General features: G+C 54.9%; 1 protein-coding gene across 3 annotated transcripts in view; it reads right to left on the bottom strand.

Moving 5' to 3' along the window:
- Nucleotides 1-3,829: 3,829 nt before the first annotated feature.
- slc29a4a (solute carrier family 29 member 4a) overlaps nt 3,830-12,584 on the bottom strand; it is a 48,314-nt gene continuing 39,559 nt past the window's right edge. For all 3 annotated transcript variants that reach the window (XM_071390870.1, XM_071390862.1, XM_071390878.1), the window contains 3 exons: nt 10,758-10,945; nt 9,348-9,588; nt 3,830-4,799 (listed from right to left, as the gene is read on the bottom strand). In XM_071390870.1, the coding sequence (XP_071246971.1) occupies nt 4,672-4,799; nt 9,348-9,588; nt 10,758-10,945 (557 nt within the window). In that variant the 3' untranslated portion in view covers nt 3,830-4,671. The remainder of the gene's footprint in view (nt 4,800-9,347; nt 9,589-10,757; nt 10,946-12,584) is intronic.

Genomic DNA, 12,584 nt, shown 5'->3' with positions numbered 1-12,584 from the left:
CTCTGACCAATCAGTGATATCAAATCAATCAATCAAACTGCTAAACAAATAGTTGAGTTCTGTGATGTAATTATAATTGTAGGGATTACCTTTCTGTTCCTACCAGTGTAATTATCATTGTAGGGATTACCTTTCTGTTCCTACCAGTGTAATTATCATTGTAGGGATTACCTTTCTGTTCCTACCAGTGTAATTATCATTGTAGGGATTACCTTTCTGTTCCTACCAGTGTAATTATCATTGTAGGGATTACCTTTCTGTTCCTACCAGTGAGAACAGATCAGCATCGACGCTGCAGACGGACCACTTCTCCCAAAGCACTTCCACGTTCCCTGTCAAAGACTTAAAAGCATCGGATTGGTGTAAACATTGGCTGTAGGGAGTCTCCATCATTTTTAAATCCATGACTGGGAGTGGACTTGGAGACAAGGGTGGAGAATAGACACTGCATCCCTGGAGGCGTAGCTCAGTTCAGTTCACTGTGTGGAGAGAGAGAGACCTCTGCTGGTCACACAGACCAACTGCACCCAGAGAGAGACATTACTATTGAGTACCACAGTATGAGTCCTAATACCCATAAAACTTAAGCGCTCAAACAACTGGTTAGATGGCATTATGTATTTCCAAAACGTTGGTTTACTTTAATGTAACTGTATGCTAGGTGTTAATAGCAACTGGCTGACTCACTCAGTGCTAACGTAACGTTAGCAGGCTAGTAGGGACTAACGTTAGCAGGCTAGTAGGGGCTAACGTTAGCAGGCTGGTAGGAGCTAACGCTAGCAGGCTGGTAGGGGGCTAACGTTAGCAGGCTGGTAGGGGCTAACGTTAGCAGGCTGGGAGGAGCTAACGCTAGCAGGCTGGTAGGGGGCTAACGTTAGCAGGCTGGTAGGGGCTAACTTTAGCAGGCTGGTAGGGGCTAACGCTAGCAGGCTAGTAGGGGCTAACGCTAGCAGGCTGGTAGGGGCTAACGCTAGCAGGCTAGTAGGGGCTAACGCTAGCAGGCTGGTAGGGGCTAACGCTAGCAGGCTGGTAGGACTAACGTTAGCAGGCTGGTAGGGGCTAACGCTAACGTTAGCAGGCTAGTAGGGGCTAACGCTAGCAGGCTAGTTGGTTAGCAACCTTGCAAGCTGATTTGTAACAATAAATTCAAGTATTTGCTTGCAAGTTGGCTGAAAATGTCATTAAAACCAGAACTCAAATGGTGCAAACAGCTGTGTTTAATTTGAAGTTATTTCTGTTAGAGTTTACATAGTAGAGAGAAAAGGCTTCCTGGGTCCTCCATATTAAATCACTTCCTGGAAGAAATATATTCTGACATGACTTTGGCATTCTTCTGAATTCTGACTTGGGCGGCAGGTAGCCTAGTGGTTAGAGTGGGGGGGGGGGAGCAGGTAGCCTAGTGGTTAGAGTGGGGGAGCAGGTAGCCTAGTGGTTAGGGGGGGGGGGGGGCAGGTAGCCTAGTGGTTAGAGTGGGGCGGCAGGTAGCCTAGTGGTTAGAGTGGGGGGGGGGGGGAGCAGGTAGCCTAGTGGTTAGAGTGGGGGGGCAGGTAGCCTAGTGGTTAGAGTGGGGGAGCAGGTAGCCTGGTGGTTATAGTGGGGGGGGGCAGGTAGCCTAGTGGTTAGAGTGGGGGGGGGGGGGGGGGCAGGTAGCTTAGTAGTTAGAGTGGGGGGGGGGAGCAGGTAGCCTAGTGGTTAGAGGGGGGGGGAGTAGGTAGCCTAGTGGTTAGAGGGGGGGGGGAGTAGGTAGCCTAGTGGTTAGAGTGGGGGAGCAGGTAGCCTAGTGGTTAGAGGGGGGGGGGGGGCAGGTAGCCTAGTGGTTAGAGTGGGGTTGCAGGTAGCCTAGTGGTTAGAGTGGGGCGGCAGGTAGCCTAGTGGTTAGAGGGGTGAGGCAGGTAGCCTAGTGGTTAGAGTGGGGGGGCAGGTAGCCTAGTGGTTAGAGTGGGGGGGTAGGTAGCCTAGTGGTTAGAGTGGGGGGAGGCAGGTAGCCTAGTGGTTAGAGTGGGGGGGCAGGTAGCCTAGTGGTTAGAGTGGGGGAGCAGGGAGCCTAGTGGTTAGAGTGGGGGGGCAGGTAGTCTAGTGGTTAGAGTGGGGGAGCAGATAGCCTAGTGGTTAGAGTGGGGGAGCAGGTAGCCTAGTGGTTAGAGTGGGGGAGCAGGTAGCCTAGTGGTTAGAGTGGGGGGGGGGCAGGTAGCCTAGTGGTTAGAGTGGGGGGGGGGGGGCAGGTAGCCTAGTGGTTAGAGTGGGGGGGCAGGTAGCCTAGTGGTTAGAGTGGGGGAGCAGGTAGCCTAGTGGTTAGAGTGGGGGGGTAGGTAGCCTAGTGGTTAGAGTGGGGGGAGGCAGGTAGCCTAGTGGTTAGAGTGGGGGGGCAGGTAGCCTAGTGGTTAGAGTGGGGGAGCAGGGAGCCTAGTGGTTAGAGTGGGGGGGCAGGTAGTCTAGTGGTTAGAGTGGGGGAGCAGATAGCCTAGTGGTTAGAGTGGGGGAGCAGGTAGCCTAGTGGTTAGAGTGGGGGAGCAGGTAGCCTAGTGGTTAGAGTGGGGGGGGGCAGGTAGCCTAGTGGTTAGAGTGGGGGGGGGGGGGGGCAGGTAGGCTAGTGGTTAGAGTGGGGGGGCAGGTAGCCTAGTGGTTAGAGTGGGGGAGCAGGTAGCCTAGTGGTTAGAGTGGGGGAGCAGGTAGCCTAGTGGTTAGAGTGGGGGGGCAGGTAGTCTAGTGGTTAGAGTGGGGGAGCAGATAGCCTAGTGGTTAGAGTGGGGGGGGGGGGGGGGCAGGTAGCCTAGTGGTTAGAGTGGGGGAGCAGATAGCCTAGTGGTTAGAGTGGGGGGGCAGGTAGCCTAGTGGTTAGAGTGGGGCGGCAGGTAGCCTAGTGGTTAGAGTGGGGGGGTAGGTAGCCTAGTGGTTAGAGTGGGGGGGGGGGGGGCAGGTAGCCTAGTGGTTAGAGTGGGGGGGCAGGTAGCCTAGTGGTTAGAGTGGGGGAGCAGGTAGCCTAGTGGTTAGAGTGGGGGGGCAGGTAGCCTAGTGGTTAGAGTGGGGGAGCAGATAGCCTAGTGGTTAGAGTAGGGGAGCAGGTAGCCTAGTGGTTAGAGTGGGGGAGCAGGTAGCCTAGTGGTTAGAGTGGGGGAGCAGGTAGCCTAGTGGTTAGAGTGGGGGGGGGGGCAGGTAGCCTAGTGGTTAGAGTGGGGGGGTGGGGGGGCAGGTAGCCTAGTGGTTAGAGTGGGGGGGCAGGTAGCCTAGTGGTTAGAGTGGGGGGGCAGGTAGCCTAGTGGTTAGAGTGGGGGAGTAGGTAGCCTAGTGGTTAGAGTGGGGGAGCAGGTAGCCTAGTGGTTAGAGTGGGGGGGCAGGTAGCCTAGTGGTTAGAGTGGGGGGGCAGGTAGTCTAGTGGTTAGAGCGTTGGACTAGTAACCAGAAGGTTGCAAAATCAAATCCCCGAGCTGACAAGGTACAACCCTGTCGTTCTGCCCCTGAACAAGGCAGTTCCTATAGATAGATAGATATTTTCAGGTTGGCACAGAAATTCTATATATTAACCGGAAGTGATGACTAATGGTTTTACATGATGTAATACAGAAGGGTCATTTACAGAATTATAACATGATCAGAATGATGGCTGGCTGGATTACATACAGGACAACATAGCAACAAGCTGCAACATAGCAGCAAGCTGCAACATAGCAACAAGCTGCAACATAGCAACAAGCTGCAACATAGCAACAAGCTGCAACATAGCAAACAGCTTCTCAGCGCCCAGGCTCTAGGTACAGTAGTACCTAGTACAGACAACACCTGCCTCTCAGGTTCTGGACCCTAGACAGACAGAACAAACTCTCAGAACCGGTATATTTACACTTTTTTTTTTTTTTTTATGTTTGTCGGTTATAATTTTTTTAATTTAATATTTTTTACATTCACAACTTTATATTTACATGAACCCTAAAGAATAAAGACAGACTTTCAGCACTAGTAGGTTCTGCATCTCGACCCGCCGTAGAATACTGACGGACACGCATCGTGTCATAGCTGTCACACAGGTGATGTCACAGGAGTGTGTCGATCGGCGAGTATAAGAGTCTGAGGTTCTGTTCACGTTGTCTCCCGGGCAGAGCAGAAAGCCAACTGGAGGTTCTGTTCACGTTGTCTCCCGGGGAGAGCAGAAAGCCAATCAGAGGTTCTGTTCACGTTGTCTCCCGGGCAGAGCAGAAAGCCAATCAGAGGTTCTGTTCACGTTGTCTCCCGGGCAGAGCAGAAAGCCAACCAGAGGTTCTGTTCACGTTGTCTCCCGGGGTGAGCAGAAAGCCCAGCAGAGGTTCTGTGTACGTCTCCCAGCAGAGCAGAAAGCCAATCAGAGGTTCTGTTCACGTTGTCTCCCAGCAGAGCAGAAAGCCAATCAGAGGTTCTGTTTACGTCTCCCAGCAGAGCAGAAAGCCTAGCACTATAGACGAGGAGGATCAGGAGGTGTGGATCAGGATAATATACTGGAAACAGCAGAGAGCTGGGGAGTGTGGCAGCCCGGAGGGGTCAGAGGTTAGAGGTCAGGCTGGAGTTCAGTATCCAGTCAGTCTGGAAGGACTCCTCTTCACTGAGGCATTTTCTGGGCTCGGTGTGTGTGTGTGTGTGTGTGTGTGTGTGTGTGTGTGTGTGTGTGTGTGTGTGTGTGTGTGTGTGTGTGTGTGTGTGTGTTCAGTACCCTGTGGTGATGTTGCTGAGTGTGTGTGTGTTTGAGCCCGGTGCAGTGAAGCTATAGGCAGCGTAGGCAACAGCTGATCCCAACATCAACCCTGTCATGTACGATACAGTCATAGTGTTACCTAGACACAGAGAGGAGAGGAGAGGAGAGGAGAGGAGAGGAGAGGGAGGGAGGGAGGGAGGGAGGGAGAGGAGAGGAGAGGAGAGGAGAGGAGAGGAGAGGAGAGAGGGAGAGATTCAGGAGAGGAGAGGAGGGAGGGAGGGAGGGAGGGAGGGAGGGAGGGAGGGAGGGAGGGAGGAGAAGAGGGGAGGGAGGGAGGGAGGGAGGGAGGGAGGGAGGGAGGGAGGGAGGGAGGGAGGGAGGGAGGGAGGAGAGGAGGTTATTATACAGGTTATAGATAGGGTCAATGTAGAAAATCCTCCTAAACTGTAGGAGATCCTGCTGCAGGTTAGTAGTTTACAGGATTACAATATAGAGTGTATATACAGTCTCCTCTAGAATTATTGGCACCCTGATGAAGACGAGCAGAAAATACTGTATAAAATAAATTATACAAATACTGAGCTATATTTTGTTGTTAAACAACATCTCTTTCTCTGGATATTTGTATTATTATAAAAGTCATTTTCACATTTTTCTGAACCCTGTCTCTGGTTTTACACCCCTCTACCTCACCACCCCTCTACCCCTCTACCCCTCTACCCCACCACCCCTCTACCTCACCACCCCACAACCTCACCACCCCTCTACCTCACCACCCCTCTACCTCACCACCCCTCTACCTCACCACCCCTCTACCTCACCACCCCTCTACCTCACCACCCCTCTACCTCAACACCTCACCACCCCTCTACCTCACCACCTCACCACCCCTCTACCTCACCACCCCTCTACCTCACTGCCCCTCTACCTCACCGCCCCTCTACCTCACCACCCCTCTACCTCACCACCCCTCTACCTCACCACCCCTCTACCTCACCACCCCTCTACCTCACCGCCCCTCTACCTCACCACCTCACCGCCCCTCTACCTCACCACCCCTCTACCTCACCGCCCCTCTACCTCACCGCCCCTCTACCTCACCACCCCTCTACCTCACCACCCCACCACCCATCCACCTCACCACCCCTCCACCTCACCACCCCTCCACCTCACCACCCTTCTACCTCACCACCCCTCTACCTCACCACCCCTCTACCTCACCACCCCTCTACCTCACCACCCCTCTACCCCTCTACCTCACCACCCCTCTACCCCTCTACCTCACCACCCCTCTACCTCACCACCCCTCTACCCCTCTACCTCACCACCCCTCTACCCCTCTACCTCACCACCCCTCTACCTCACCACCCCTCCACCTCACCGCCCCTCTACCTCACCGCCCCACCACCCCTCTACCTCACCACCCCTCTACCTCACCACCCCTCTACCCCTCTACCTCACCACCCCTCTACCTCACCACCCCTCTTCCCCTCTACCTCACCAGCCCTCTACCTCACCACCCCTCTACCTCACCGCCCCACCACCCCTCTACCTCACCACCCCTCTACCTCACCACCCCTCTACCTCATCACCCCTCTACCTCACCACCCCTCCACCTCACCACCCTTCCACCTCACCACCCCTCTACCTCACCACCCCTCTACCCCACCACCCCTCTACCTCACCACCCCTCTACCTCACCACCCCTCTACCTCACCACCCCTCTACCTCACCACCCTTCCACCTCACCACCCTTCCACCTCACCACCCTTCTACCTCACCACCCCTCTACCTCACCACCCCTCTACCTCACCACCCCTCTACCTCACCACCCCTCCACCCAATCACCACTCTACCTCACCACCCCTCCACCTCACCACCCCTCTACCTCACCACCCCTCTACCTCACCACCCCTCTACCCCACCACCCCTCTACCTCACCACCCCTCTACCTCACCACCCCTTTACCCCTCTACCTCACCACCCCTCTACCTCACCACCCCTCTACCTCACCACCCCTCTACCTCACCACCTCTCTACCTCACCACCCCTCTACCTCGCCACCCCTCTACCTCGCCACCCCTCTACCTCACCACCCCTCTACCTCACCACCCCTCTACCTCACCACCCTTCTACCCCTCTACCTCACCACCCCTCTACCTCACCACCCCTCTACCTCACCACCCCTCCACCTCATCACTCCTCTACCTCACCCCCCCTCTACCTCACCACCCCTCTACCTCACCACCTCACCACCCCTCTACCTCACCACCCCTCCACCTCATCACTCCTCTACCTCACCCCCCCTCTACCTCATCACCCCTCTACCTCACCACCCCTCTACCTCACCACCCCTCTACCTCACCACCTCACCACCCCTCTACCTCACCACCCCTCCACCTCATCACTCCTCTACCTCACCCCCCCTCTACCTCATCACCCCTCTACCTCACCACCCCTCTACCTCACCACCCCTCTACCTCACCACCTCACCACCCCTCTACCTCACCACCCCTCCACCTCATCACTCCTCCACCTCATCACCCCTCTACCTCATCACCCCTCTACCTCACCACCCCTCTACCTCACCACCTCACCCCCCCTCTACCTCATCACCCCTCTACCTCACCACCTCACCACCCCTCTACCTCACCACCCCTCCACCTCATCACTCCTCTACCTCATCACCCCTCTACCTCACCACCTCACCCCCCCTCTACCTCATCACCCCTCTACCTCATCACCCCTCTACCTCATCACCCCTCTACCTCTCTACCTCACCACCCCTCTACCTCACCACCCCTCCACCTCATCACCCCTCCACCTCATCACCCCTCCACCTCATCACCCCTCCACCTCACCACCCCTCCACCTCACCACCCCTCCACCTCACCACCCCTCTACCTCACCACCTCATCACCCCTCCACCTCATCACCCCTCCACCTCACCACCCCTCCACCTCATCACCCTTCCACCTCATCACCCCTCTACCTCACCACCCCTCTACCCCACCACCCCTCTACCTCACCACCCCTCTACCTCACCACCCCTCTACCTCACCACCCCTCTACCTCACCACCCTTCCACCTCACCACCCTTCCACCTCACCACCCTTCTACCTCACCACCCCTCTACCTCACCACCCCTCTACCTCACCACCCCTCTACCTCACCACCCCTCCACCCAATCACCACTCTACCTCACCACCCCTCCACCTCACCACCCCTCTACCTCACCACCCCTCTACCTCACCACCCCTCTACCCCACCACCCCTCTACCTCACCACCCCTCTACCTCACCACCCCTTTACCCCTCTACCTCACCACCCCTCTACCTCACCACCCCTCTACCTCACCACCCCTCTACCTCACCACCTCTCTACCTCACCACCCCTCTACCTCGCCACCCCTCTACCTCGCCACCCCTCTACCTCACCACCCCTCTACCTCACCACCCTTCTACCCCTCTACCTCACCACCCCTCTACCTCACCACCCCTCTACCTCACCACCCCTCCACCTCATCACTCCTCTACCTCACCCCCCCTCTACCTCACCACCCCTCTACCTCACCACCTCACCACCCCTCTACCTCACCACCCCTCCACCTCATCACTCCTCTACCTCACCCCCCCTCTACCTCACCACCCCTCTACCTCACCACCCCTCTACCTCACCACCTCTCTACCTCACCACCCCTCTACCTCGCCACCCCTCTACCTCGCCACCCCTCTACCTCACCACCCCTCTACCTCACCACCCCTCTACCTCACCACCCTTCTACCCCTCTACCTCACCACCCCTCTACCTCACCACCCCTCTACCTCACCACCCCTCCACCTCATCACTCCTCTACCTCACCCCCCCTCTACCTCACCACCCCTCTACCTCACCACCTCACCACCCCTCTACCTCACCACCCCTCCACCTCATCACTCCTCTACCTCACCCCCCCTCTACCTCATCACCCCTCTACCTCACCACCCCTCTACCTCACCACCCCTCTACCTCACCACCTCACCACCCCTCTACCTCACCACCCCTCCACCTCATCACTCCTCTACCTCACCCCCCCTCTACCTCATCACCCCTCTACCTCACCACCCCTCTACCTCACCACCCCTCTACCTCACCACCTCACCACCCCTCTACCTCACCACCCCTCCACCTCATCACCCCTCCACCTCATCACCCCTCTACCTCATCACCCCTCTACCTCACCACCCCTCTACCTCACCACCTCACCCCCCCTCTACCTCATCACCCCTCTACCTCACCACCTCACCACCCCTCTACCTCACCACCCCTCCACCTCATCACTCCTCTACCTCATCACCCCTCTACCTCACCACCTCACCCCCCCTCTACCTCATCACCCCTCTACCTCATCACCCCTCTACCTCATCACCCCTCTACCTCTCTACCTCACCACCCCTCTACCTCACCACCCCTCCACCTCATCACCCCTCCACCTCATCACCCCTCCACCTCATCACCCCTCCACCTCATCACCCCTCCACCTCACCACCCCTCCACCTCACCACCCCTCCACCTCACCACCCCTCTACCTCACCACCTCATCACCCCTCCACCTCATCACCCCTCCACCTCACCACCCCTCCACCTCATCACCCTTCCACCTCATCACCCCTCCACCTCATCACCCTTCCACCTCATCACCCCTCACCTGCTAATTCTCTCTGTTCCGGCGGTACCTTCCCAGCAGCCTGTATCATGGGGACTGATCCAAAGTAACCGTTGGTTACGCCCATGAGGAGAGAAAAGAGACAGGGCCAGGCGGGGTGGGCCAGGGTTGGGGTGGAGGAGGGATACACACACATCACCAACAGAGGGATGAAGACCACCCGCAGGCAGGAGAAGAGGAGCAGGTATCCCCCCGTCCACTCATAGGGCAACGCAGCCAGGATCTGGAAAGGGCAGAGGGCTTAGTGAGGCAACGTCTATATCTGTCTATCTATCAGATATATATCTATCTATCTATCAGATATCTATCTATCTATCTATCAGATATCTATCTATCTATCGTTCTATCTATCTATCTATCAGATATCTATCTACCTATCTATCTATCAGATATCTATCTACCTATCTATCTATCAGATATCTATCTATCTATCTATCTATCAGATATCTATCTATCTATCGTTCTATCTATCTACCTATCTATCTATCAGATATCTATCTATCAGATATCTATCAGATATCTATCTATCTATCTATCGTTCTATCTATCTATTGTTCTATCTATTGTTCTATCTATCTATTGTTCTATCTATCTATTGTTCTATCTATCTATTGTTCTATCTATCTATTGTTCTATCTATCTATTGTTCTATCTATCTATCTATCGTTCTATCTATCTATTGTTCTATCTATCTATCTATCGTTCTATCTATCTATTGTTCTATTGTTCTATCATTCTATCCATCATCCATCCATCCATCTACATTCCTACCACCCATCTATACATCATCCATCAGAATCTCTCCTCTGGGACCCCCAGCCGTTCCAAACCTCTCCTCTGGGACCCCCAGCCGTTCCAAACCTCTCCTCAGGGACCCCCAGCTGTTCCAAACCTCTCCTCAGGGACCCCCAGCTGTTCCAAACCTCTCCTCTGGGACCCCCAGCCGTTCCAAACCTCTCCTCAGGGACCCCCAGCCGTTCCAAACCTCTCCTCTGGGACCCCCAGCCGTTCCAAACCTCTCCTCTGGGACCCCCAGCCGTTCCAAACCTCTCCTCTGGGACCCCCAGCCGTTCCAAACCTCTCCTTGGGGACCCCCAGCCTTTCCAAACCTCTCCTCAGGGACCCCAGCCGTTCCAAACCTCTCTGGGACCCCCAGCCGTTCCAAACCTCTCCTCTGGGACCCCCAGCCGTTCCAAACCTCTCCTCTGGGACCCCCAGCTGTTCCAAACCTCTCCTCTGGGACCCCAGAACCCCAGTCCCCAAGGAGAGGTTTGGAACGGTTGGGGGTCCCAGAGGAGAGGTTTGGAACCACTGGGGGTGCCCTAGGAGAGATTTGAGAACCACTGGGGGTCACAGAGGAGAGGTTTGGAACGACTGGACAAGTAGACTGACCTTGCCTACGAAGTCGGCCATGTTGAATGTGGCCATGATGAGTATAGGTAGCCACTCCCCCAGGGTCGGGTTGCGTATCTCTGATTCCAGACCAGGAAACAGACACAGAGTGATGCTATAGGTCACTGCTATAGACAACATGTAGGCCCAGATCACCCTGGCAACGATGTACCTGTGAAGAAACATATCTGGAGGGGGAGAAGAGGGGAGGGATGAGGGGGAGGGGAGAGATGAGAGGGAGAAGGAGGGGAGGGAGAAGAGGGGAGGGATGAGGGGGAGGGGAGAGATGAGAGGGGGAGGGAGATGGGAGAGAGGAGAGGGAGAGGGGAGGTATGAGAGGGGGAGGGGAGGGGAGAGATGAGAGAGGGAAGGGAGAGGGATGAAAGGGGGAGGAGTGGAGGGGAAGGGAGGGGAGGAGAGAGGTATGAGAGGGAGAGGGGGAAGCGATGGGGAGGAGAGGAGGGTAAGGTGAAGAGGGAGAAGAGGAAGGGGGGTGAGGAAGAAGGGGGAGGGAAGAGGGATGCTGTAGGTATCTGTAGTGTACAAATATTGGGTAGAATCATTGTGTTTACAAGCACACTAATAATTCGATATTACCGTTCCTCTCGATCGCTAAGACACTTTGAATGAGACTGGGGTGGAACTGATCTCCATCACAACCTAATGAGCACTACAGTATTACTTTGTGATAAACTCTAAGTCATTTCTCTTTGTTTTCACACACACAATGCAAATGCTAAGCACATGCTTCTACACCTGCATTGCTTGCTGTTTGGGGGTTTTAGGCTGGGTTTCTACACCTGCATTGCTTGCTGTTTTGGGGGTTTTAGGCTGGGTTTCTGTACAGCACTTTGAGATATCAGCTGATGTAAGAAGGGCTTTATAAATACATTTGATTTGATTGAAATAAATTTGATTGATTTTTGCAAAACAGTAAACACAACCCTCTACAAAAAGATGCAAAACTCAGTTGAGCAAAATGACGTCAAACAAAATGGAAACGTTTGGTCACAGCTGATACTAATGACTCCCCATGAAGGTGACCCTCTTCTGCACGTGTGCAAAACATTCTTTGCACAATTGTTCAACCGGCAATCATTCATGCATAAAAGAGGTCACCTCTGAGTTGCTGAGGGCAAGACAGGACCCAGTCAGAGGCTGAGGGCAAGACAGGACCAAGTCAGAGGCTGAGGGCAAGACAGGACCAAGTCAGAGGCTGAGGGCAAGACAGGACCAAGTCAGAGGCTGAGGGCAGGACAGGACCAAGTCAGAGGCTGAGGGCAAGACAGGACCAAGTCGGAGGCTGAGGGCAAGACAGGGCCAAGTCAGAGGCTGAGGGCAAGACAGGACCAAGTCAGAGGCTGAGGGCAAGACAGGACCAAGTCAGAGGCTGAGGGCAAGACAGGGCCAAGTCAGAGGCTGAGGGCAAGACAGGACCAAGTCAGAGGCTGAGGGCAAGACAGGACCAAGTCAGAGGCTGAGGGCAAGACAGGACCAAGTCAGAGGCAATGTGCAACCAGAGGGAAAAAAATTCTATATCACCTATACTCCACATACAGAGACGCGTACAAATCTCTCCCTCGCCCTCCATTTGGTAAATCCGACCACAACTCTATCCTCCTGATTCCTGCTTACAAGCTCAAATTAAAGCAGGAAGTACCAGTGACTCGGTCTATAAAAAAGTGGTCAGATGAAGCAGATGCTGAACTACAGGACTGTTTTGCAGCACAGACTGGAATATGTTCCGGGATTCCTCCGATGGCATTGAGGAGTACACCACATCAGTCACTGGCTTTATCAAGAAGTGCATCGAGGACGTCGTCCCCA

This window comes from Salvelinus alpinus, chromosome 1 (genome assembly GCF_045679555.1).
Source record: "Salvelinus alpinus chromosome 1, SLU_Salpinus.1, whole genome shotgun sequence".
Taxonomy (NCBI): domain Eukaryota; kingdom Metazoa; phylum Chordata; class Actinopteri; order Salmoniformes; family Salmonidae; genus Salvelinus; species Salvelinus alpinus.
Note: the sequence above shows the minus strand (reverse complement) of the source record. Positions and strands in the feature narration are given on the sequence as shown.